This window comes from Thalassophryne amazonica, chromosome 6 (genome assembly GCF_902500255.1).
Source record: "Thalassophryne amazonica chromosome 6, fThaAma1.1, whole genome shotgun sequence".
In the NCBI taxonomy this organism is placed as follows: Eukaryota; Metazoa; Chordata; class Actinopteri; order Batrachoidiformes; family Batrachoididae; genus Thalassophryne; species Thalassophryne amazonica.
This window is the reverse complement of record NC_047108.1, coordinates 34063624-34088005: the sequence shown is the minus strand read 5'-3', so window position 1 is coordinate 34088005 and position 24382 is coordinate 34063624. Positions and strand designations below refer to the sequence as shown.

Here is a 24382-nt window from a genome sequence, read left to right as displayed (position 1 = left end):
TACTTAATTCTTTCACCAAAACATCAAATCTAGGCTTTCATCTTAGATACACCTTCTGGCAAATTATAGCTCAACTTTCAGGTTTCCTTTTTAAGAAAATCCTCATATAAAATCAACAGTAATGATGATAATAATAATATTAAAGCAAACAGAGGTCTGGTATCGGGTTGGAAAACTATCTCTATCGGCAGGTATCCAAATTCAGGTATTGGTATTGGAAGTGAAAAATTGTGGATTGGTGCATCCCTACTTAAAATATCCTGACCATCTTATTTATGTTACTGATGTAAAATCCTCAAAAATGTATGTCAAATTTCAACAATAAAATGTAGTAAGTCAGAGCCAAACTATCCCATCTTCCTGCTGAAGAAATAGTGAAATACCACAGAATCCACATCCGCCTCTAATAAACTACAGTAAAATTGAGCGATTTCTTCCTCATAATATGATTGTTTCTCATAATTTGTCTGAAGACTCTTTGAAAAATCCTGCAAAAAACAAAAACACACACGCAGAAAATCTCAAACAACAATGTTAACACATCTTGTTTGGTACTGGTTAAAAAAAAAAATTATATATATACAAAAGTATTTATTAGTGCAGTTTAGATGCCTCAGTGTTACTATGAACGTATGCTCAGTTTATTTTCATTGTTTAAAAAAAGTGATTGGTATTTTGGTCTAACACTCCAATTTTGTACCACAAAAATCTCATAATCTCTGTGTTTTAAATTGTCTTGAAGCTGTAGTTTTATTTCCTAGAGTAATAATAATGATGTAGTTGCATTCTAAACTGCTCCCCTCAGAGTGCTTCAGTGCCCTGTCTTCCCATATGCCATCTTTTTAAGAAAACAGACACCTGATAGTTTTGTTTGTCCACTGCTCGATGCTAAGAGTTTTACATGACTGTAATATGATGTTCTTTATCTGCTTGCTACATAGGACTGCTGAAAGTCGGGATCGGGCATATGATCACAGCGCCTATGGACATCACGAACGTCCGGGTAGCAGCTTTGATCGACAGCGGCACTATGAAACGGACTATTACCGGGATACAAGAGAACGAACTGTAAGCACAGCTGGGAGTGTGTCTGGTACTTCCAGCGGAAGTGGTACGACAGTGCCCTCAGGAGTGGGTGGAGCTATTGTCAGCTCTGTTGCTGGCAACGCAGGAACACCTGCATCAGCGGGGTCCACGACGGGAGGAAATGGAGGCTCTACATCTAGCAGCGTTGGCTTCTACCGCTCACACAGCAGGAGCCCCTGTCGCTTTGAAATGACAGAGCCACGTTATGAGGCTCGTACCAGGGAACCTTTTACTTTGGCCAGTGTGGTTCACAGGGACCTTTACCGGGAGGAGAGGGGTCGACGCACAGAGCGATCGTACCGCCACAGTCAGAGCCGGTCTCCACACTCGACACATTCGAGAAACTCTCCACAGAGGCTGGCAAGTCAGGCTTCCCGTCCTTTGCGTTCGAACAGTGGGTCTGGATCTCGTAGTCGTTCCTCCAGTTCAGATTCTGTGAGCAGTACCAGCAGCAGTACCAGTGGCAGGTGAGTGAAGCTGGGTTTTTTTTTTCTTTGTGGATGACTTTTTTTCTGTTTTGTAACCTTTTTGCTCACCATTGTCTGATCGTGCTGCACAGATGAAGGACTGAAAATTAGTAAATAAGGCTGAACATAGAATGTCCACTCTGGAAATAAAGTAATTAACCAGTGTTTATATTTGTTACTTTTTTTTTGGGCTATAAAATACATTGGTAATCTTGTGCAATTAGGGCAGCGGGTTAATTCAAAGGATGAAATCAAAGCATTTCAGGACTAAATTATTACAGGGCTGTGAAAACTCCACGATCCAAGGAATTCCGCGGATTTCATCATGGGGGGGTGGGGTTGTTAGTGTTATACTCTGTAATTGTGATCATCACTGAGTTTTTAAAATTCCTATCACAAAGTATTTCCTTTTTTTATGACATCGTGCAAGTTTTATAAGTCCGTGGACACAGATCTGTGTGTTACAGATACAAATCAGTGTCCTCGGATCCGCTGAACTTTGCAGAGGAAAAATGGCACTCAAACCGTAGCTGTTATGACAGTTGTCGTAAAGCGGGACTGGTTGGTTGCTACAGCGATGCTGTGTAGCTCCTGCAAGACGATTAAGCTAAACGTAGCATGTGGATATCGTAAACTTTTAGAGCTCTCAAATTTTTAAAAGAATTTTGCAGCATGTCTGTGTCACGGAGCGACATCAGACAGAGCGAACATGGCGAGAAAGACGGTTTGAATAAGTTTGACAAGGACAATAATCTGTGGAATTGTCGCTGGCTTCATGAACACATCTGAAAGATAAACGGGAAAAGCGAACTGTGCCCTCAGGAAACACAGTAAGAATTTTTCTCTCCCTGGAAAATAAACATTGTGCTGTTCAAACAGGATTTTAGACAAGATTATGCGACTCCTTTTTTATTATTAATCTAGACTTTCTTTAATTAGAAAAAAGACTGTGGCTTTGAATGGATTTACATGAATTTACACAAGAATGTAAATAAGTTTTTATTAATGTAGACTTTTTTCATGGGAAAAAAGACACTGTGGATTTACAGGAATTTACACAACAATATGTGACTTTTTTACTATAAGGTGTGTTACTGATATTTTACCATGATTTTCAAAATATTGTCCAATTTTTAGCTGTGGTTTTTGAAATGCTTTAAAGTAGACCTGCATTGAAATAAATATGGTCAGATTTCAGAAATAAATAGCTGATATGTATTTATAAGACCCTTGTGAATGCAGTAAAGTAAATCTGTAAGCCCAAATTTGTAATTCAGCGGAGAAATCTTCATTTAAAAATGACAAATTTGCAGCTAAGATTTAGCCCTCTGTGAAAACAGTTTGTACAGCCGTATCATTTCCATGATGTCAGGGACAAGACGACGCGCTCCCGCCTTCAGTCCGATCCCGCATTGAAATTGATTTTATCTGTTAGTAATGTTACTTATGCAAGTCCTGGTTTCAACATCCAAAAGTAAGCTGCAATGAATGTGAGATACAGATCTGTGTGCTCAGATCAGCAACAACATCGACAGCGGGCGCCGTTCTTCCTCTCCCGCTCTCTGCCTCCGCTGCGCTTATTAAGTCTGCGGGCTCGTTAACGAGCTCGTTAACCACCGACGCGGGCCACTCACACCGCGGCACAACACCGGCATCACCTCTCTGTCTACTGAATGGAGCTGCAGCACACTTGGCACAAGTCCTGAGATTACGCTCGCTGTTTTAATGTGAAGCGGCCGGTACACCTGTTGCTGCAAGGACAGACTTCTTGCGGCAAAATCCACAGCACCGCACGTCTCGGCAATCGGAGCCCCAGAGCTCCATGGACGCTGAGAGAGGTTTATATATTTTTAATGACTGGGATTCTTTGCGGGTCTCGCCTCCATGTCCCGCGATGGTACCGGAGGCGAAAAACAGATTTTCATTGCGACACCACGCAATCAAACGGGTGTATGAAAAAGTCCCCCAAAATAATTTTCAAGCACAAATAAAAGAAATGTGTACTCACCAGACGTGCCGCAAGACAATATGAAGTTTTTAAAAAAAGTAGATCCTTCCATATAAGACAAGAAAAAGGTGCAGATGCAAACTGACTGAGGGTCTTGTCCGTGACGTCTCGGCTGCGTCCATGATGAGAGGGACAATTTGCGGAGGGCTAAATGTTAGCTGTAAATTTGTCATTTTCAAATGAAGATTTCTCCGTTGAATGACAGATCTGGGCTTGCAGATTTACTTTACTACATTCAGAAGGATCTCATGTGTAAATGTAAGTCATTTTTTGTTCAAAAAAATCTGACTGCATTTTTTTCAATGCAGGTCTCCTTTAACAGTCTTTTCAGTTTTCACGAATTACATGTTTAACTGTTCTTAGTTAATGCATAATTTGGTTTACAATTAAAAGGAAAATCATTCCGGGTCCTACTTCCACGTCATATTCTGTTATTTCAACATGATCAGTAACAGTTTAAATGACAGGTTAAATATAGGATCATTTAAATATGCACTTCTTTTGAGATGTTTTTTCTTCCAGGAGATGCTGAAAATGTATCAGGTACAAAATTAATTTGGTTTCTGGAGCCCCATGGGCCCTAGACCCCAGCTTGGCCCCCTGCAAATTTTCCTCTGATTTCACAATTTTCATTTCACAGCCCTATTATTAGGGGTGTTCATCTTTTTCTTATAAAAACAATGCAATACATATCGAGACACACAGGTCACTGCCTGGGTCAAGAACAATGTGATGCGATGCGATAGGGTGCAATCAAAAATAGTTTTGTTTTAATGCAGAGATTTTCTGTCATGACTAGAATAAGCCAAACATCGTTGATGGGGGGGAAGTAATCTATTGGATCAATTAAACACTACAGATTTATTTATTTATTTTATTACAAGTGCACATGCTCAGTTATGTGGGTGAGTTCGTGCACAACGGAGCACTTTCAGCCGCTGTGCAGCTCGAGAAACTGTAGATAAAATATTCTGATTAATTCCTGAGAAATCTCTGCGTTTCTTAATATACTGAGCAAAAAGATTAATCACACCTGTGATTAAAGTGTAGAAACGATTACATCCCATCAGTAACCACCGCCAGGGGCAGATTAATGCACAGGTTTGCCTGGGCTGAAGACCAGCAGCCCAAAGTCACATCAGGGCCCCACATTAATATCCACCAAAATGTTTTGTAAAACACATAAATACCACAGAGGTATAACACAAAATAATAAAATACTATCAATATTAACTACCACCTATCACAAAGATTGTATTAAGGAGCAACAGTTAAAAAATCTGACGGAGGCACAGAGGAGCCTGCATGACAGTGTAGTATAGTTTCAAGAGAAATCAGAATAGATGTTTTAAGCTGCAGTGGTGTTGAGTTTTTATTGTGTTTAATAGCTGATTTTACGTCATGCTTTGGGTTTCACAGGGCTTCATAAGCTTCAGTATTTGCAGGAGTTTGACATGATGCCCATTAAACATCTGATAGTTGCATTTGTAATTTTTGATTCTTTTGTCCAGTAACAGTCGGTAAGCATAGACATTGCTGAGAGCGAACAATGTTAACTGCTTCAAAGTCCCGTGTCCATGCCACAGCTGTCCTGTTGAGATCACTAACCTGACATCACTTCCTCTCCAAGCCTTCACGTTCACACTCTTGTGAAATGAGAGGCACTTGCGCGGCTTTCTCATAGAAGCATATAAAAATAAAGTATTAGTCCATGGGCCAAGCAGGTTTTTGGTACCACTGAAGGTGACCAAACGACACTTAGCATCCAGCCTCAGTGTGCCATGGCCTACACAAAAATGTATGATAACCATCTCATGTTGGTAGTTGTAGCCAGCTAGGGGTCAGTGAAGAATTACACAGAAGTTAAAATCTATCTAAAAAATAAAAATGCTCCAATCATGTTGAAAACTATATCACATTATTTGTCTGATCATAACAATTCCAAAAAGGTATAGTTTGGACCATCTTTGATGGAATGTTATGGGGTAAAAATAGCAAAAATGGTGACAAAGGTCAGTTTCAATTTGTACAGCAGTCAAAAGTTAAATTTGGTCCAATTTCAGTAGAATGTGATGCCAATTATTGTTTGGGTTGATAGGGTTCTAATAAGGAATAGTTTTGTTCCATCATGCTTAGTTATCACATTACAGGGTAACATATAACACCTGTCATTAAATTCAGTGGACGTCGACCTTGTTTGACCTTTACTTTGGAGACCAAACATTCAACACAGTCAAAACTATTCCATTTATTAATCCTTTTATTTGAACCAATAATTTGCATAATTTTTTTTTTTTTTTTAACTGAAATTGGAGCAACTTTAACTTTTGACCCTTGTATAAACTGAAACTGACCTTAGTCACCATTTTTGCTGTTTTTACCCCATAACTCCAGAACATTCCGTCACAGATGGTCCACACTATACCTTTTTGGAATTGTTATGATCAGCTAAATAATGTGATATAGTTTTCAACATGATTGGAGCATTTTTACATTTTGACCTCTGTGTAATTCTTCATTGACCCCTCGCTGGCTACAGCTACCACCCTGCGATGGTTATCATACATTTTTGTGTAGGCCATGGTACACTGAGGCTGGGTTCTAAGTGTCGTTTGGTTACCTTCAGTGGTACCTCTCAGGTCAAAATTGATGACTGGCTCCTGAACTACATGGTAGAGAATGGGGCTGGAAATTTGTCTGACTGAAAATTTTTTTCACAATTCCCAGAACAGCGCTCTCTCTCTCGCTCTCACACTCACTCACTCATACACCCTTCTTTCTGTCTGTTTGCGAGGTTTGTGGAAGTTCTCTTACAGTAAGCCCTGCGTGTAGATAAAAATATCCATATTAGTATGACTTGAAACATTTGTTTGTGCTTTCTTGAGGTGATGTTCAGGCTACCAGCTCTGAAGCATATGTGCTGTTGCAGAACACCCAACCCCCCCAAGACAAAAAAGTGTTCTTTCAGAGCTGAGAGCAAAGGAAAAAGGTGTAGAAGCCCATCTGTTTTTCTATGTTATTTATTTTTCAGGTGTGATGGCTGTGCGTCTGACCTGTTTGTTCACTTTGTTATTCCTATTGAGCTGCCATTCAGTCATGAATATTACATTACTCCACCTCCTTAGATCAACTAATCTCATCAGAATCTGGCTAAACTCGGTAATCTTTCAGTAATATATTCCATTATTGTGTTGTGTGGGAGAGCACGCTTTCTCAAATCAAATGTACTGATAAGAATACTGTTAAAGTACTGGACCATGTAGTAGCACAGTTAAAATCTTAACGATGCCCATCCCTGTTGCACGACATTCCTTTTACTTGAACGAACCAAGTTCTTGGATTAACTTTTATTTTTCAGAGAGTTTATAGCAGACTGTAAAATACAGATTAGACCGGCTGTTGTTTGTTGTGGAATAAAGTCCAGCAGTACATACTTTGTCATATTTCTGATGTTTTAAAGAGAAGATGATTGAATAAAAATATGAAATACAAAATGACAAGGTATTAAATTTCTAATTTGGTCAAATTTGTCATATTTATAAGATAAAATAATAAATTAAGCACAAATAATAAAAAAAAATCTATGACTCAAAGAATTGTGTATTTTGTGTACCAGACAGCACACAGAGGGAAACATGTTCCCTACAGTCATTGCTTTCCTCCTGTGAAGTGCTTCCTTTGTGTTTTCTGCTGCACATAATTTATTTTTAGCATGCACAAACAGACCGAGTACCACTTATGTGCATGCCTGTTTATTGTTGCACCCTGATGAATTCAGCTTATTGCAGGAGAATTTCTGCACAATACTGATGGAACTTCTCAAGGAATTTTCCAGATTCCCGTACTTGGGACCTTACCTGTGTTTTGTCTGGAAAGTTAGCTGATCATGACATATTTACTCAGTGTAGTGCATAAACCTCCTTCCAGCTGCATGTGTGTATGGTAACAAACAACCTGCATGTCAGCTGTATCCAGTATTTCCTGCTCAGACAAAATGGGCACAATCTTGACTAGGGATGGGTATTGAAGATTTTTTGGTTTTATTTATGTCCAGAGATCAAGGATCTAGTGACCAATTTCATATTTATTTACTTTAAGACTCAATAAAATGCTGTTGACATAGAAAACCTGTAAAGCCTACTTTTAGTACACAGAAAATTCACAGGAGGTATTGATAAGAGAATCGATAAAGAATCGGATTGATAAGCGGAATCCATAACGACATCGATATCGATTAAATCTTATCAATCCCATCTCTAATCTTGACTGTCTGTGTCACATGTCTCAAGGTTTGACTTGCACAGCATGTGTACATTTAGGGCACGTCAACTCCTTATTTACACAGCACCGTGTAATCTGACTGTGAAGTAAGGTGCAGCATGCAGAAGGCTTGCTATGAATTCAAGTCATTAATTAGACATGAGTCTGTTTTGTGCATCTAATATATAAAGCTGACCGTGTGCGTGTGTGTGTTCGCTTTGCACAGCCACAGTAATTAAGCAATCGACACCAAACTTGCTATGGTGACTGGGGCCACCAAGGGGAAGGTTGCTGGCACCCTTAGGTTGAAAGTGCACATGTGTGAACACACACACACACACACATACATACAGTCAGCATTATATAGTAGATCACGACCTGCTCACTGGAGCCCTTATTTTCGCAGTTCACATGGTACTCAGGTCAGGTAGAAAGCATCACACTTTACTTACTACGTAGTAGCGGCTGGCTAGGGTGCACTTTAATTACAATCTGAATGGACCAGAGCACGCCGAGTCAAGACACGTGTTTTTTCAATCAAAATCTATCTGCTATGTACGGCTGCCAGAGCATTGCAGTGATATGACATACTATCACCTTTTATCATCATTCACTTTAGTCTCATGAATGTCATAAATTGCTCTGTGAAAATTAATGATGACAACATACAATGCAGTGCAACTTACTACACCTTAACTAAAGTAACATGACATATACAGTGACATGGCTAAAATTCTTCTCTATTACCTGTGCATAGAATGGGTAACTCAGCTATTAAAACAATATAAACATGTCATCTAACATTCCCTTTAGGAGAGATGCACCAGCAATTGGCACATTGCTATTTATATGGCGAGCTCAGAAGAAGAGTGAAGTTTTCTGACGAGGAAAGGTTTCTATGCATAAAGTGTCAAAATGCAAGGGCAACACCACCCTGCACCTGGTGGCCTGTTCAGGGTGTACACTGCCTCTTATGCACTGACTGCTGGGATGGCTATAATTAGGGAATAACCCTGTTGTGTCTGATGATTTGCAGATGTTCATGCTGGTTATATGGTTGCAAATAGAGCTTGAAAGGCGTTTGTGGCTATTTGCGACCATATAACAGCATGAACGTCTGCAAACCATCAGACATAAGGGGGTTATTCTCATTCTAATTAAATTCCATCGTTTACATGGTTTATTTTTCTGTAGGTAATTTGGTAGGCTTACCGTCGAGCCGAGGCAGCGTCACTCCAGCAGCAGTCAGGGCACGGCGTAATCCATCAAACATGAAAATCCATCAAATGTGATACGGTAATTCTGTATCAGAATCCGCATCAATACTTTTGTGTGGTATCTTAAATTCACCTATTTCGGCGGCAGCGTCAGTACGCAACTTTCTCTCGCTCTCAGCTAACAGCGCTAACAAGTAGCAGCGTACGCAGCTACCCTACTGTGTGAATTAAATGCTGAACGATAATCGTTTCTTACCCGCAACCACAAACAAGCCTTCCGGTGAGAGGTTAATGGATACCGTAATTTCCGGATTATAAGATGCTACTTTTTTCAGACGCTTTGAGCACTGCGGCTTAAACAATGATGCAGCTAATTTAAGGATTTTTTATTTTTATTTTTTTAGGTTTTCTCATAAGTCAAAATAAGTTAAGTTGATGCTGTCCATTGATTGGCTGAAAGCTGTGGTCTTCATGCGGTGTAAATTCACACACAAAGTAAATATAAAGTCTTACCTGTTCGTTTTAATGGACTCATCACGTCCTGAAGAAAAATTATCCACATAAAGCCTCCTGATTTTGGAAAACGATGTCTGAAAATACTTTAATTCCTTGTCGTGGTTGAACAAAAGTCCCTCTTGGGCACTTTGCGCCATAGTTGCACCGTCAGATCAGTCAGCAGAGCCGACATCATGTTTTACCATAATTGGAGCAACTTTAACTTTTGACCCCTGTACAAACTGAAAGTGACCTTTTTCGCCATGCTTGCTGTTTTTACCCCATAACTCCAGAACATTCAGTCATAGATAGTACAAACTACACCTTTTTGGAATCTTTCTGATCAGACACATAATGTGGTATAGCTTTCAATATGATTGGAACATTTTTTGACCCCTATGCAGTTCTTCAATTGACCCCTACTTGGCCCCCTATTGAAAATTCAAATGGATAACATTATTTTTCTAAAATATGTACCAAAAGGTATACACAGTCAAACTTTGGTGTTGTAACTGGATTTGAAGGATTCCTCTGCAAATATTCTGTTATCTGTTGCACTAAACTGGGAGATGAGTCAGGATTGAGAGAAAGATGAATGTAGCAATGTACAGGGACATCCTGGGTGAAAACCTACTCCGGAACACTCTTGACCTCAAACTGGGGGATGGTTCATCTTTCAGCAGGCCAGTGACCCTAAGCATAGCCAAGATATCAAAGCAGTGGCTTCACGACAACTCTGTGAATGTCCTCGAGTGACCCAGCCAGAGCTCAGTCTGGAGAGATCTGAAAATGGCTGTGCACCATGCTCCCCATCCAACCTGATGGAGCTTAAGACGTGCTGCAAAGAGGAATGCGCAAAACTGCCCAAAGATAGGAGCACCAAGCTTGTGCTATCATATTCCAGAAGGCTAGAGTCTGTAATTGCTGCCAAAGGTGCATCAACAAAGTATTGAGCAAAGGGTGTGAATATTTACGAACATGTTTTGACTGACAGTTATGTTGTCATTATGGGGTGTTGTGAGTAGAATTTTGAGGGGAAAAAAATTAATTTACTCCATTTTGGAATAAGGCTGTAACATAAATTGTGGAAAAAGTGAAGTGCTGTGAATACTTTCCAGATGCCCTGTAAACCTTCCCCTCTTCCACTCCCTCTGTATTTTCATTCTCATCAGTCTGTCTTTGACTTTTTTGTAGTGTGTTTACTGGTTAGATTATAGTTAGGGCTATAGAATACACTGGTAATCCTGCACCATTAAGGCAGTGTGTTGTTCCAGTACCGTACCTAATTATTGACATCTCTAACTGTTTTTAATTCAGGAATGTCTTTTGGCAGCATGTGACTAAAATTGCTGACTTTAGTGTGTTATAAGCTGTTGGGTCTCCCATCTGTAACAGTGCCTCCTGAGCAAATGGCACTGTTTAACATTTCCTTCCATTGTGTCGGTGACGTTTCATTGCTGCATACTGTGAGTCAGTCGTTATTTTGGGACAGACTTGCTGAAAATACTTGGGAATAAATGTATCGGTGGTATCTCATAGCAAGCCTTCTGCACCCAAGTATTCTCATTATAGTTATGAGAATATTAAGAACATACACCATATCTAGTAACACTGGTCAACAAAATTTTCTTTTATTTTTTTCTTGCATGGGCTTTGAGAACTGATTTGGGGTCATTTTGGAGTGCTGAATCTGAGCTCAGACTTCCTCTATGACATCATTTTTTTTTTTTTTTGCAATATCCACGTTCCTTAGTGACGGTTTACGCAAAAGTTGCTCATTTCCCTCATGAGTTTGACGCCACTAATCATGCACAAAAACATCTTCAAAAGCATAGTTTTTAAACCGGGTTCGTGAAATGGGAACAAATATCGTTTATGGCACTGAAGAGGTGTGTGAGACTGCAGCTTTTGCTTAAATGCTTGATACGAAAAATGGCCACAAAGTTAGAAAAATACCTGTTTCCGGATAAAGTAGTAAGGTTAAGAAATGTTGTCATTTTTAAACATATGTTTGATTGTAACAGATTTCCATATATGGCTGCTTAAATGCTGCTTTTTTCGGCAAAAAATATAAATTTTCTTTTTAAAATTTTGTTTTCATATCTTAAAAACTAACACAATATTCAGATTCAGCGCCCCCAAATTACCCAAAATCTGCTGGAAAAACTCCATGTAAGAAAAATTGTTGACCAGTGTAATATACCAGATTTGGGAAACATCTCCGTTGAGATACCTGCTACAATGTAATTTCTGCTGTTTCTCTTTTTAACAAGAAAATCTGTTATTTGAATCACTGGCAGCATTGTGTGAAGTTGTTTGAAGGCTACAAATAATCATCACAAGGCTCTTCCTAAGCAGTGGCACAATGGTGCAACATAATCATGCAGGTTTTCAAATTTAGGGTTTTCCCTCTCTGTTTTCCTGGATAATCATGTTTTTTTTTTTTTCATGGCGTTATGAGTTTCAGAGCATTCCAGGACTGTATGCACAGGCAAAATCATCAGTCAGGAGCAGCATGTACATTGATAAATGCACTGTGCACCTTGTTAATCCAATAAGAATCAGCCCGATTAAAGGCATTTTTTTGAATAGTTAAACTTGATTCACTTAAAAGTGCGTGCATGCCCTTTTGCTTTATTTTTGAATGATTGGACAGCTTTGTGCCTACATCATGCAAAATGTTTCTCTGTTTGGATAGGAGCTAGCATGCATGCTAATAACATGGATGCAACACTGTGAGAAGGATTGTGTTAAATACTCAAACGTGTACTCCCCTTTTTCTAGAAACATGGACGACTTGACTAAACTGGTAGTAATGGGAAAGCTGACTAAAGAGAAGACTGCCCGTTTAAGTGTTGACTCCCACCTTCACTAAAAGCTTCATGAATCATACCTTCATTTAATTATACATTCTAATCCAATTACATTTTTTCCTGTGAATCTGATTGGTTAATCGTGTGACATAATCAGACGTGTAATATCTGTGGAACGGAACAAAATATTAGACCGGTGGCCAAAGATGTATTACTCTGCGCCCTGACCGGTGTTCTGATGAGATGTCATTACTCTTGAATGTTACTCCTGTACTCCGCGTGCATGTGTTGTTGCACGCACAACAGCGCATGTGCACAGTATTGTTGGGACGCGGAACTTTCAAGACTCACAATTCGTCGGAACACCGCCTGCTCACTCTGCTAGCTGTTAACGCAGAGTGAGAGAAAGTCGTGTGCCGCTGCTGAAATGGGTAAATTTAAGCTACCGTAGCAAAGTATTGATGTGGATTCTGATACAGAATTACTGTTTCACGTTTTATGGATTTGATGGATTTTCACATTTGATGGATTACTCCGCTCCCTGACCGCTGTCGGAGAGACGGCTCACTGCTTTGTGGTAAGCCTACCCTACAGAAAAATAAACCCTGCAAATGATGGGATTGGATTAGAATGGGAATAACCCCCTTGTGTCTGATGTGTTGGACGTTCATGCTGTTATATACGGTCGAAACTCCTTTTACCTCTTAATATTTACTATTTTCAACCGTATATCGCAGCATGAATGTCTGACATATCAGACGCAACAGGATTATTCCCTAATTAAAACCAAGTGACACCTACTGGTCAGTTAGTGTACACCACACTTGTATCAGAAGACAGAGGCCATAGCACAGTTTTTTGTGGACATGTAAAGCAACAATATAATCGTCATTATTGACAATATTTAATAGATGGAACTATTCCAAAACAACTAGCAATTGTTATTATCAATTGCTCAAGACTGCAAGGAATTCATTGAATGGGAATTGGTTTGTGTTATTGGTACTTTGGAAGAATGCGTCTTTTTTGGTTCTTGTTTGAGGATTGTTGTGTATGATGGAGTTAAGTGCTCAGTGTAAACTTTGCTTTAGGATTCAAGAAGAAATTGAGGTAAACTATATTCCCAAGAGTTACTGTAGGATGTAAGTCATTTAGCTTTATCTTGGTGTTTTGTACGATATCTCGTTTGTAAAGTCACAACTCTACTAAAAATTGCTTCACATGCTTTTGTGAGAACTTTTCTGCCATTACGTCATTTTCAGTACTTCAGTGAAGCTGCTGCTTTACACTGACAAATCCCTGTTCAAATTTGTAAGTGAGGAAAAAACTTTATATAAATCACATGCAAGGGAGAGCTGCATTTTTGTAAACACAGGGGTCCTTGTTTCTGGGATCCATTCCACATTTGTTTCCTGTCCTGAATGCATGGAGCGACACACGTGGCTTGACACGGCAGTGATATGGGAGAATTTCCGCAGACGGCTGGTGTATTTTTCTCACTGCCTACTGTGTGTGGGTATTGCCCCCCCCCCCCCCCCCCGCCTCCGTGAGATCCAGTTGAAACTGGAAATTTCTGGCCAGTGCTGGCTGCCTGCCCACTCCCACAGGCCAGGCTCCATCAGCAGCACTTCCGGGAGTGTCTGTGCACGGGAGGAGAAAGTGAGAAGGAAACAAACAGCAGAGGGACGAGAAAGCTTAGACAGCCATGGGAACGGCTTGAGAAAACGCGCGCATACAGCCATGACCTATACTTTTTTATATCTTTGAATTCGGAGCCAGATACTCAGCAGCACCACGGAAAAGCATTTTTCGTTTACTTATCTGACAAATGCAATTTACTTAAGACAGTATTAAGATAGCTCTTCACATGAGTGCAGAGAATATTCTCCATGATGTGTAATAATTAGCTTCCTTTATTCTCATGCATTTTGAAGGGACAAGCCATTTTTTCCCCCTATTTATACCATGACGTTAAAACGTGTTTTTGGTAATTGCAGACAGATGGTGCTTGATCACAACTGTGCACATCTGTTCGGAATAATCCTAACTGCATTCTTCTGCAAATAAAATCCAAACTTTGATGGCACACACAGGATTGTCCTCTCCCAGCAGTCTTGACTGCACTCACAAACCCACGTCATCCTCTGGACAGTTTAGTGCTGAGCATAGTTGAAATAAAATCAGCTGTAGAAATCAGCGTTCTGTCACAGTTGGTATAATTCTGAATCATGCTTTTGTTTCTACATAATTGGTTATTGGAATGTTTTATTTTATGGTTTGAGATTGTTTCAGATGAACCAGAATATGGCTGCTATTGCTTTGTCTAGAACTGTGAAATTTGATCATATCACTCGTTTTGGCTTCCTGTGAATTGGCAGATTTGAAGGTTTTGTTGTTGACTTATTCACCTTATTCAGCCCTGTCCACTTTTACAATAGAGGCATTTCCATGTTGTCTTAGGACTTCCGCTGAGCTGTGTTTTCAATATAGAAAAATGGAAGTCATTCGATGGGTAGAAACAAAAACCTTTTTGAAAAGCTCAAAGGGAACAACTCTGGCTCACCCATGGGTCATAACAGAGTGGGAAGATGACATGAAAAAGTGGCCCTCGATTATTTTTAACTACTTTGTGTTATCACTCTGTGTGGAGGGTTTGGCTATGAGGAACTACAAGCTTTGTGCTGCGCAGCTTGTAAGCTCGTATAAAAGCACAATCAAGTTAAAATACTAGCTGACAAGTAGTACCACCGTAATGCCAACATTACGTAACATTAATTACGTTACGTAATTAACTACTTAGAAAATAGAAAACAGTTTGTTCAGATAAATAATACCAAATCAGAATTGTGTAACTTTATTTATAGAGTACCACAAGGATCGGTACTTGAACCCAAACTGTTTATTTTGTATATTAATGATTTTGTGAATGTATCTAATGTGCTTGGCAGCATTTTATTTGCTGATGATACAACGCAGTTTTACTCTGGATCAGATATACAGGAAGTAGCACAAGTGATAAATACAGAGTTGAAAAAAGTTAAATATTGGTTTGATATAAACAGATTGTCACTAAACATTAATAAGACAAATTCCATATTGTTTAATGACAGAGTGAAAAAAATAATGTGTCATTACAAATAGATGGAATGGATATACAAAGGGTAAAACAAACGAAATTTTTAGGAGTCATGATTGATGAAGATCTTACATGGAAGTCACACATAAATTACATAAAAGGGAAAATAGCGAAAGCCATTGCTGGTTTGCATAAAGTAAAATATTCATTAAATAGTTATGATTTATTAACATTGTACAATTCATTGATTGTTCCATATTTAACTTATTGTGCAGAAATCTGGGGATCAACATATACAACTTATACACAACCTTTATTTATTCTGTGGAAAAGAGCTTTAAAAGTGATTAGCAACAGTGGTTTTAGAGATCCATCTAATCCATTGTTCATTAAGTATAGGGTACTTAAATGTCATGATTTAGTCGATTTGAAAATATTACAAACAATGCACCAAGCTAATAAAAATACTTTACCAACAAACATTCAAAATATGTTTGAAAAAAGAGTAAGTAGTTATAAATTGAAAGGAATAGAAGTCTTTAAAAAACCAAGATACAGAACCAAAGTAAAGGAATGGAGTATTGCAGTAAATGGTGTAAAATTATGGAACAATTTCAACAAAGAAATCAAAGAATTAAGGTTGCATAAGTTATTTAAAAAACGTATTAAGTAAGTATGAAACTATGAAATAAGTCAGTGGGCTGTGAGAAAGCCAAAAAATGTAATCTGTTAATAATGTTTAAAATGTAACCTGTCAGAGATGTAATCTACTAAATAATGGTCATAATTATGAAATAAGTCAGTGGTATGTGACAAGTCAAAGAAATGCAATCTGTTAAATGTCGAATAATGACGCTGGATATTGAAAGATTGTATTGTAAAAAGGGGCAGAAAACATAAGACTTGTTCTTCTCTCTGCTCCTTTTCATTCAGGTGATTTGTGATGCTTTATTTCTGCTTTTCTGTTTTTTTTTTCTTTTTTTTCTTTTAAATGAATGAAATAAATATTAAAGAAAAAAAAGTTAATATACGTATGGTGTTATTTCATGCAGTGTTTGGTTGTATCAAATTAGTTTCCCTCTGGCAGATCCCGAGCAGCCGGGAAAGCAGGCCGACTGGGTGACTGTGAGGAGGAAGCGTAGTTCTAAACAGAAGCCCCGTGTACACCGCCAACCCGTTCACATTTCTAACCGTTTTTCCCCACTCGACGACACACCCGCCGAGGATCAAACTCTGGTTATTGGCGACTCTGTTTTGAGAAATGTGAAGTTAGCGACACCAGCAACCATAGTCAATTGTCTTCCGGGGCCAGAGCAGGTGACATTGAAGGAAATTTGAAACTGCTGGCTAAGGCTAAGCGTAAATTTGGTAAGATTGTAATTCACGTCGGCAGTAATGACACCCGGTTACGCCAATCGGAGGTCACTAAAATTAACATTGAATCGGTGTGTAACTTTGCAAAAAAAATGTCGGACTCTGTAGTTTTCTCTGGGCCCCTCCCCAATCGGACCGGGAGTGACATGTTTAGCCGCATGTTCTCCTTGAATTGCTGGCTGTCTGAGTGGTGTCCAAAAAAATGAGGTGGGCTTCATAGATAATTGGCAAAGCTTCTGGGGAAAACCTGGTCTTGTTAGGAGAGACGGCATCCATCCCACTTTGGATGGAGCAGCTCTCATTTCTAGAAATCTGGCCAATTTTCTTAAATCCTCCAAACCGTGACTATCCAGGGTTAGGGTTAGGGTTAGGGTTGGGACCAGGAAGCAGAGTTGTAGTCTTACACACCTCTCTGCAGCTTCTCTCCCCCTGCCATCCCCTCATTACCCCATCCCCGTAGAGACGGTGCCTGCTCCCAGACCACCAATAACCAGCAAAAATCTATTTAAGCATAAAAATTCAAAAAGAAAAAATAGTATAGCACCTTCAACTGCACCACAGACTAAAACAGTTAAATGTGGTCTATTAAACATTAGGTCTCTCTCTTCTAAGTCCCTGTTAGTAAATGATATAATAATTGATCAACATATTACAGAAACCTGGTTACAGCAGGATGAATATGTTAGTTTAAATGAGTCAACACCCCCGAGTCACACTAACTGCCAGAATGCTCGTAGCACGGGCCGAGGTGGAGGATTAGCAGAAATCTTCCATTCCAGCTTATTAATTAATCAAAAACCCAGACAGAGCTTTAATTTATTTGTAAGCTTGACTCTTAGTCTTGTCCATCCAAATTGGAAGTCCCAAAAACCAGTTTTATTTGTTATTATCTATCGTCCACCTGGTCGTTACTATGAGTTTCTCTGTGAATTTTCAGACCTTTTGTCTGACTTGGTGCTTAGCTCAGATAAGATAATTATAGTGGGCGATTTTAACATCCACACAGATGCTGAGAATGACAGCCTCAACACTGCATTTAATCTGTTATTAGACTCAATTGGCTTTGCTCAAAATGTAAATGAGTCCACCCACCACTTTAATCATATCTTAGATCTTGTTCTGACTTATGGTATGGAAATTGAAGACTTAACAGTATTCCCTGAAAACTCCCTTCTGTCTGATCATTTCTTAATAACATTACATTTACTCTGATGGACTACCCAGCAGTGGGGGAATAAGTTTCATTACACTAGAAGTCTTTCAGAAAGCGCTGTAACTAGGTTTAAGGATATGATTCCTTCTTTATGTTCTCTAATGCCATATACCAACACAGTGCAGAGTAGCTACCTAAACTCTGTAAGTGAGATAGAGTATCTCGTCAGTAGTTTTACATCCTCATTGAAGACAACTTTGGATGCTGTAGCTCCTCTGAAAAAGAGAGCTTTAAATCAGAAGTGCCTGACTCCGTGGTATAACTCACAGTCTCACAGCTTAAAGCAGATAACCCGTAAGTTGGAGAGGAAATGGCGTCTCACTAATTTAGAAGATCTTCACTTAGCCTGGAAAAAGAGTCTGTTGCTCTATAAAAAAGCCCTCCGTAAAGCTAGGACATCTTACTACTCATCACTAATTGAAGAAAATAAGAACAACCCCAGGTTTCTTTTCAGCACTGTAGCCAGGCTGACAAAGAGTCAGAGCTCTATTGAGCCGAGTATTCCTTTAACTTTAACTAGTAATGACTTCATGACTTTCTTTGCTAATAAAATTTTAACTGTTAGAGAAAAAATTACTCATAACCATCCCAAAGACGTATCGTTATCTTTGGCTGCTTTCAGTGATGCTGGGATTTGGTTAGACTCTTTCTCTCCGATTGTTCTGTCTGAGTTATTTTCATTAGTTACTTCATCCAAACCATCAACATGTCTATTAGACCCCATTCCTACCAGGCTGCTCAAGGAAGCCCTACCATTATTTAATGCTTTGATCTTAAATATGATGAATCTATCTTTATTAGTTGGCTATGTACCACAGGCTTTTAAGGTGGCAGTAATTAAACCATTACTTAAAAAGCCATCACTTGACCCAGCTATCTTAGCTAATTATAGGCCAATCTCCAACCTTCCTTTTCTCTCAAAAATTCTTGAAAGGGTAGTTGTAAAACAGCTAACTGATCATCTGCAGAGGAATGGTCTATTTGAAGAGTTTCAGTCAGGTTTTAGAATTCATCATAGTACAGAAACAGCATTAGTGAAGGTTACAAATGATCTTCTTATGGCCTCAGACAGTGGACTCATCTCTGTGCTTGTTCTGTTAGACCTCAGTGCTGCTTTGGATACTGTTGACCATAAAATTTTATTACACAGATTAGAGCATGCCATAGGTATTGAAGGCACTGCGCTGCGGTGGTTTGAATCATATTTATCTAATAGATTACAATTTGTTCATGTAAATGGGGAATCTTCTTCACAGACTAAGGTTAATTATGGAGTTCCACAAGGTTCTGTGCTAGGACCAATTTTATTCACTTTATACATGCTTCCCTTAGGCAGTATTATTAGACGGCATTGCTTAAATTTCATTGTTACGCAGATGATACCCAGCTTTATCTATCCATGAAGCCAGAGGACACACACCAATTAGCTGCAGGATTGTCTTACAGACATAAAGACATGGATGACCTCTAATTTCCTGCTTTTAAACTCAGATAAAACTGAAGTTATTGTACTTGGCCCCACAAATCTTAGAAACATTTGATCAGGATATGTCATTCAGTGCGCATATTAAACAAATATGTAGGACTGCTTTTTTGCATTTACACAATATCTCTAAAATTAGAAAGGTCTTGTCTCAGAGTGATGCTGAAAAACTAATTAATGCATTTATTTCCTCTAGGCTGGACTATTGTAATTCATTATTATCAGGTTGTCCTAAAAGTTCCCTGAAAAGCCTTCAGTTAATTCAAAATGCTGCAGCTAGAGTACTGACAGGGACTAGAAGGAGAGAGCATATCTCACCCATATTGGCCTCTCTTCATTGGCTTCCTGTTAATTCTAGAATAGAATTTAAAATTCTTCTTCTTACTTATAAGGTTTTGAATAATCAGGTCCCATCTTATCTTAGGGACCTCATAGTACCATATCACCCCAATAGAGCGCTTCGCTCTCAGACTGCAGGCTTACTTGTAGTTCCTAGGGTTTGTAAGAGTAGAATGGGAGGCAGAGCCTTCAGCTTTCAGGCTCCTCTCCTGTGGAACCAGCTCCCAATTCAGATCAGGGAGACAGACACCCTCTCTACTTTTAAGATTAGGCTTAAAACTTTCCTTTTTGCTAAAACTTATAGTTAGGGCTGGATCAGGTGACCCTGAACCATCCCTTAGTTATGCTGCTATAGACTTAGACTGCTGGGGGGTTCCCATGATGCACTGAGTGTTTCTTTCTCCTTTTGCTCTGTATGCACCACTCTGCATTTAATCATTAGTGATTGATCTCTGCTCCCCTCCACAGCATGTCTTTTTCCTGGTTCTCTCCCTCAGCCCCAACCAGTCCCAGCAGAAGACTGCCCCTCCCTGAGCCTGGTTCTGCTGGAGGTTTCTTCCTGTTAAAAGGGAGTTTTTCCTTCCCACTGTCGCCAAGTGCTTGCTCACAGGGGTTGTTTTGACCGTTGGGGTTTTTACGTAATTATTGTATGGCCTTGCCTTACAATATAAAGCGCCTTGGGGCAACTGTTTGTTGTGATTTGGCGCTATATATACTCATCAGAAATATAAACGCAACACTTTTGGTTTTGCTCCCATTTTGTATGAGATGAACTCAAAGATCTAAAACTTTTTCCACATACACAATATCACCATTTCCCTCAAATATTGTCCACAAACCAGTCTAAATCTGTGATAGTGAGCACTTCTCCTTTGCTGAGATAATCCATCCCACCTCACAGGTGTGCCATACCAAGATGCTGATTAGACACCATGATTAGTGCACAGGTGTGCCTTAGACTGTCCACAATAAAAGGCCACTCTGAAAGGTGCAGTTTGTTTTATTGGGGGGGATACCAGTCAGTATCTGGTGGGACCACCATTTGCCTCATGGAGTGCAACACATCTCCTTCGCATCATCCATGAAGAGAACACCTCTCCAACGTGCCAAACTCCAGCGAATGTGAGCATTTGCCCACTCAAGTCGGTTACGACGACGAACTGGAGTCAGGTCGAGACCCCGATGAGGACGACGAGCATGCAGATGAGCTTCCCTGAGACGGTTTCTGACAGTTTGTGCAGAAATTCTTTGGTTATGCAAACCGATTGTTTCAGCAGCTGTCCGAGTGGCTGGTCTCAGACGATCTTGGAGGTGAACATGCTGGATGTGGAGGTCCTGGGCTGGTGTGGTTACACGTGGTCTGCGGTTGTGAGGCTGATTGGATGTACTGCCAAATTCTCTGAAACGCCTTTGGAGACAGCTTATGGTAGAGAAATGAACATTCAATACACGAGCAACAGCTCTGGTTGACATTCCTGCTGTCAGCATGCCAATTGCACGCTCCCTCAAATCTTGCGACATCTGTGGCATTGTGCTGTGTGATAAAACTGCACCTTTCAGAGTGGCCTTTTATTGTGGGCAGTCTAAGGCACACCTGTGCACTAATCATGGTGTCTAATCAGCATCTTGGTATGGCACACCTGTGAGGTGGGATGGATTATCTCAGCAAAGGAGAAGTGCTCACTATCACAGATTTAGACTGGTTTGTGGACAATATTTGAGGGAAATGGTGATATTGTGTATGTGGAAAAAGTTTTAGCTCTTTGAGTTCATCTCATACAAAATGGGAGCAAAACCAAAAGTGTTGCGTTTATATTTTTGTTGAGTGTAAATAAAATTGATTGATTGATTTGATCAAATGCCAGAAAATGAGTAAATTAGATAGCAGCTAACGCTACAAACACAGCTTACCTGTTTGTCTCACTAGCATCTGCCGTAGCTTCTTCAACTGAGCGTTGTAGTCCAACTATTTCTCTGGGTAAGGATGCAGTAGTGTGGGTTTTTTCTCCACAAAATGAAAAGAACAGACATAGGGACATTTGGGTGGATTTTTTTTCAAATTCAACGTCTTTAGCCAGCACCGGAGATCCTCGTCTTTCATTGGATGAGGGAACAAGTTAAATGCTGGTCCACAGCACTCAGATCTCTCCTTTCCATGTTCAAAACATCAGCAACAAGGGAGGAGTCCCGAAGGTGCCAGGATGCATCAAGCATACAGGGGTTGTCACACAGCTGATCCGGGAGGCACGTGAAGGCAAAGGAGACCTTGCAGTTCTCTGGCTTGATCTTGCCAGTGCCTATGGGTCTATCCTGCACAAGCTGGTGGAGACCTCGCTTGACAGACACCATGGTCCAGGGAAGATCAAAGGCTTCACACTGGACTATTACAGCTGCTTCAGTTTGAGAGTCACTTCTGGAACAGTAATATCTGCATTTCATCAGCTTGAGAAGGGCATTATCACTGGATGTACCATTTCTATGATATTGTTTGTCTTAGCTATAAATATGCTGGTGTCAGCAGAGGTGGAGTGCAGAGGTCCACTCACCAAATCATCATATTTATGTATGATCTGACGGTAACCACAACATCGGTTCCTGGCTGTAGATGGATTCTCCAAGGGCTTTAGCGTCTCATCAACTGGGCCCGGATGGACTTTAATCCACTCAAGTCCAGGTCCCTGGTTGTGAAGAAGGGGAAGGTGACAGACCACTTTTGCTTCTCACTAGGAGGCATCCAAATTCCATCTGTTGGAGAGAAGCCTGTTAAGAGCTTGGGCAAAATCTACGACTGCACCTTGAGGGACACTGCAGCAGGTCAAGCAACCATTGACCAGTTGGGAACCTGGCTGACAGCAGTGGACAAGTCTGGGCTACCAGGCAAGTTCAAAGCCTGGATCTATCAACATGGCATCATGCCATGACTTCTCTGGCCACTGCTGGTCTATGAGGTGCCAATGTCCACGTGCTTCGAGAGGATGGTCAGCTATTTCCTGCAGAAGTGGTTGGGCCTACCCTGAAGTCTAAGTAGCACCGCCTTGTACGGGAGGAAGAACAGGCTGAAACTACCTGTTAGTAGTTTAATGGAGGCGTTTATGGTTACCCGAGTAAGAGAGGTGCTACTGTATAGAGACTCCAGTGACAGCAATGTCTCCTCAGCTGGCATTGAAGTAAGAGCTGGTAGGAAGTGGAGTGCTCATGAGGCAGTCCAGCAGGCGTAATCAAGGCTGCGACACACTATTCAATCTTATAGACTCCCAATTGTCCTAAAACTGCCACGCGCTACAAGGAATTTTTTGAAGAGAATTAATGTTAAAAAAATGCCTTTACTTTTGTTATTGTACAATTTTTTTTTTTTTTTTTTTTTTTCTCTTTGGCGCCTCATCCTTTGTTCGTTTGCTGTTTGTTTACTGTTCATGTATTTGTTGGAAAAAAAAAACACGTGATAGAAAAATTGAGTAAAAACACAATGTTATTGAACTACAAAAAAACTTGATTGTTTGAGGCATTGCGTGTGCGTGTTTGAACATGGAGGATTGTAGATATCCGTCCGCTCAGTGCTTTGCACATAACCTCTGTGGCTTTGCAGCAGCAGCGGAGGTGGGGAGAGCCGCTGCCGCTCGGTGAGAACAGAGACTAGATCTGAGTCGCCAAACACCAGAAAAGTCTCCAGTGATGCCAGGAAAAATAGCTACATTTGTCATTGGTCGCTTTTGAGAAAATAACTCAAGAGGGTTTGGAAAGTTGGCAGAGTTTAGCAAGAAAGTCGCCACTGCGATCAGGGACAAATGTAAACTGTGCTGTACTTTGGGTCCCCCGGGACCATGATTGAATAGCAGTGGCCTGAGATTGGCACTCACCAGTCACATTATGTGCGAGTTCCTACATTGTAAACATGGTCTGGTATCCTGTAGTGCTTGGTTGAAAATATCGATTCGCCGATTTTAAACCGATTCTCATTTTAATTCCCACAGATTGATTCACACATCCAAAGATTGATATATGTGCATATATATGCATGCATATATATACGAGGTCTATTAGAAAAGTATCCGACCTTATTATTTTTTTCAAAAACCATATGGATTTGAATCACGTGTGATTACATCAGACATGCTTGAACCCTCGTGGGCATGTGAGACTTTTTTCACGCCTGTCGGTTACGTCATTCGCCTGTGGGCAGTCTTTGAGTGAGGAGTGGCCCACCCTGTCGTTGATTTTTTCATTGTTTAGGAATGGCTCAGAGACTGCTGCTTTGTTTGATCAAAATTTTTTCAAAACTGTAAGGCACAACTGAGTGGACACCATTCGATAAATTCAGCTAGTTTTCGGTAAAAATTTTAACGGCTGATGAGAGATTTTGGCCTGTAAGTGTCGCTTTAAGGATGGCCCACGGCGATCTGCGCTTCGAGGCGGCAGCGTCTCGCCGTTTCAAGTTGAAAACTTCCACATTTCAGGCTCTGTTGACCCAGGAAGTCGTCAGAGAACAGAGAACTTTCAGAAGAAGTCGGCATGAGGAGTTTATTCGGACATTCCATTGTTAACGGACATTTT

The 24382-nt window shown here is 40.1% G+C and overlaps 1 protein-coding gene across 2 annotated transcripts in view; it reads left to right on the top strand.

Annotated features, from left to right (window-relative positions):
* Positions 1–24382, top strand: part of spen (spen family transcriptional repressor) — a 107152-nt gene that overhangs the window by 32450 nt on the left and 50320 nt on the right. Inside the window, exon 3 of one of the 2 annotated variants that reach the window (XM_034171957.1) lies at positions 942–1553. The exons of the other annotated variant lie outside the window; for it this stretch is intronic. Within the exon in view, the coding sequence (XP_034027848.1) occupies positions 942–1553 (612 nt within the window). The remainder of the gene's footprint in view (positions 1–941; positions 1554–24382) is intronic. 2 annotated transcript variants of the gene reach the window in all.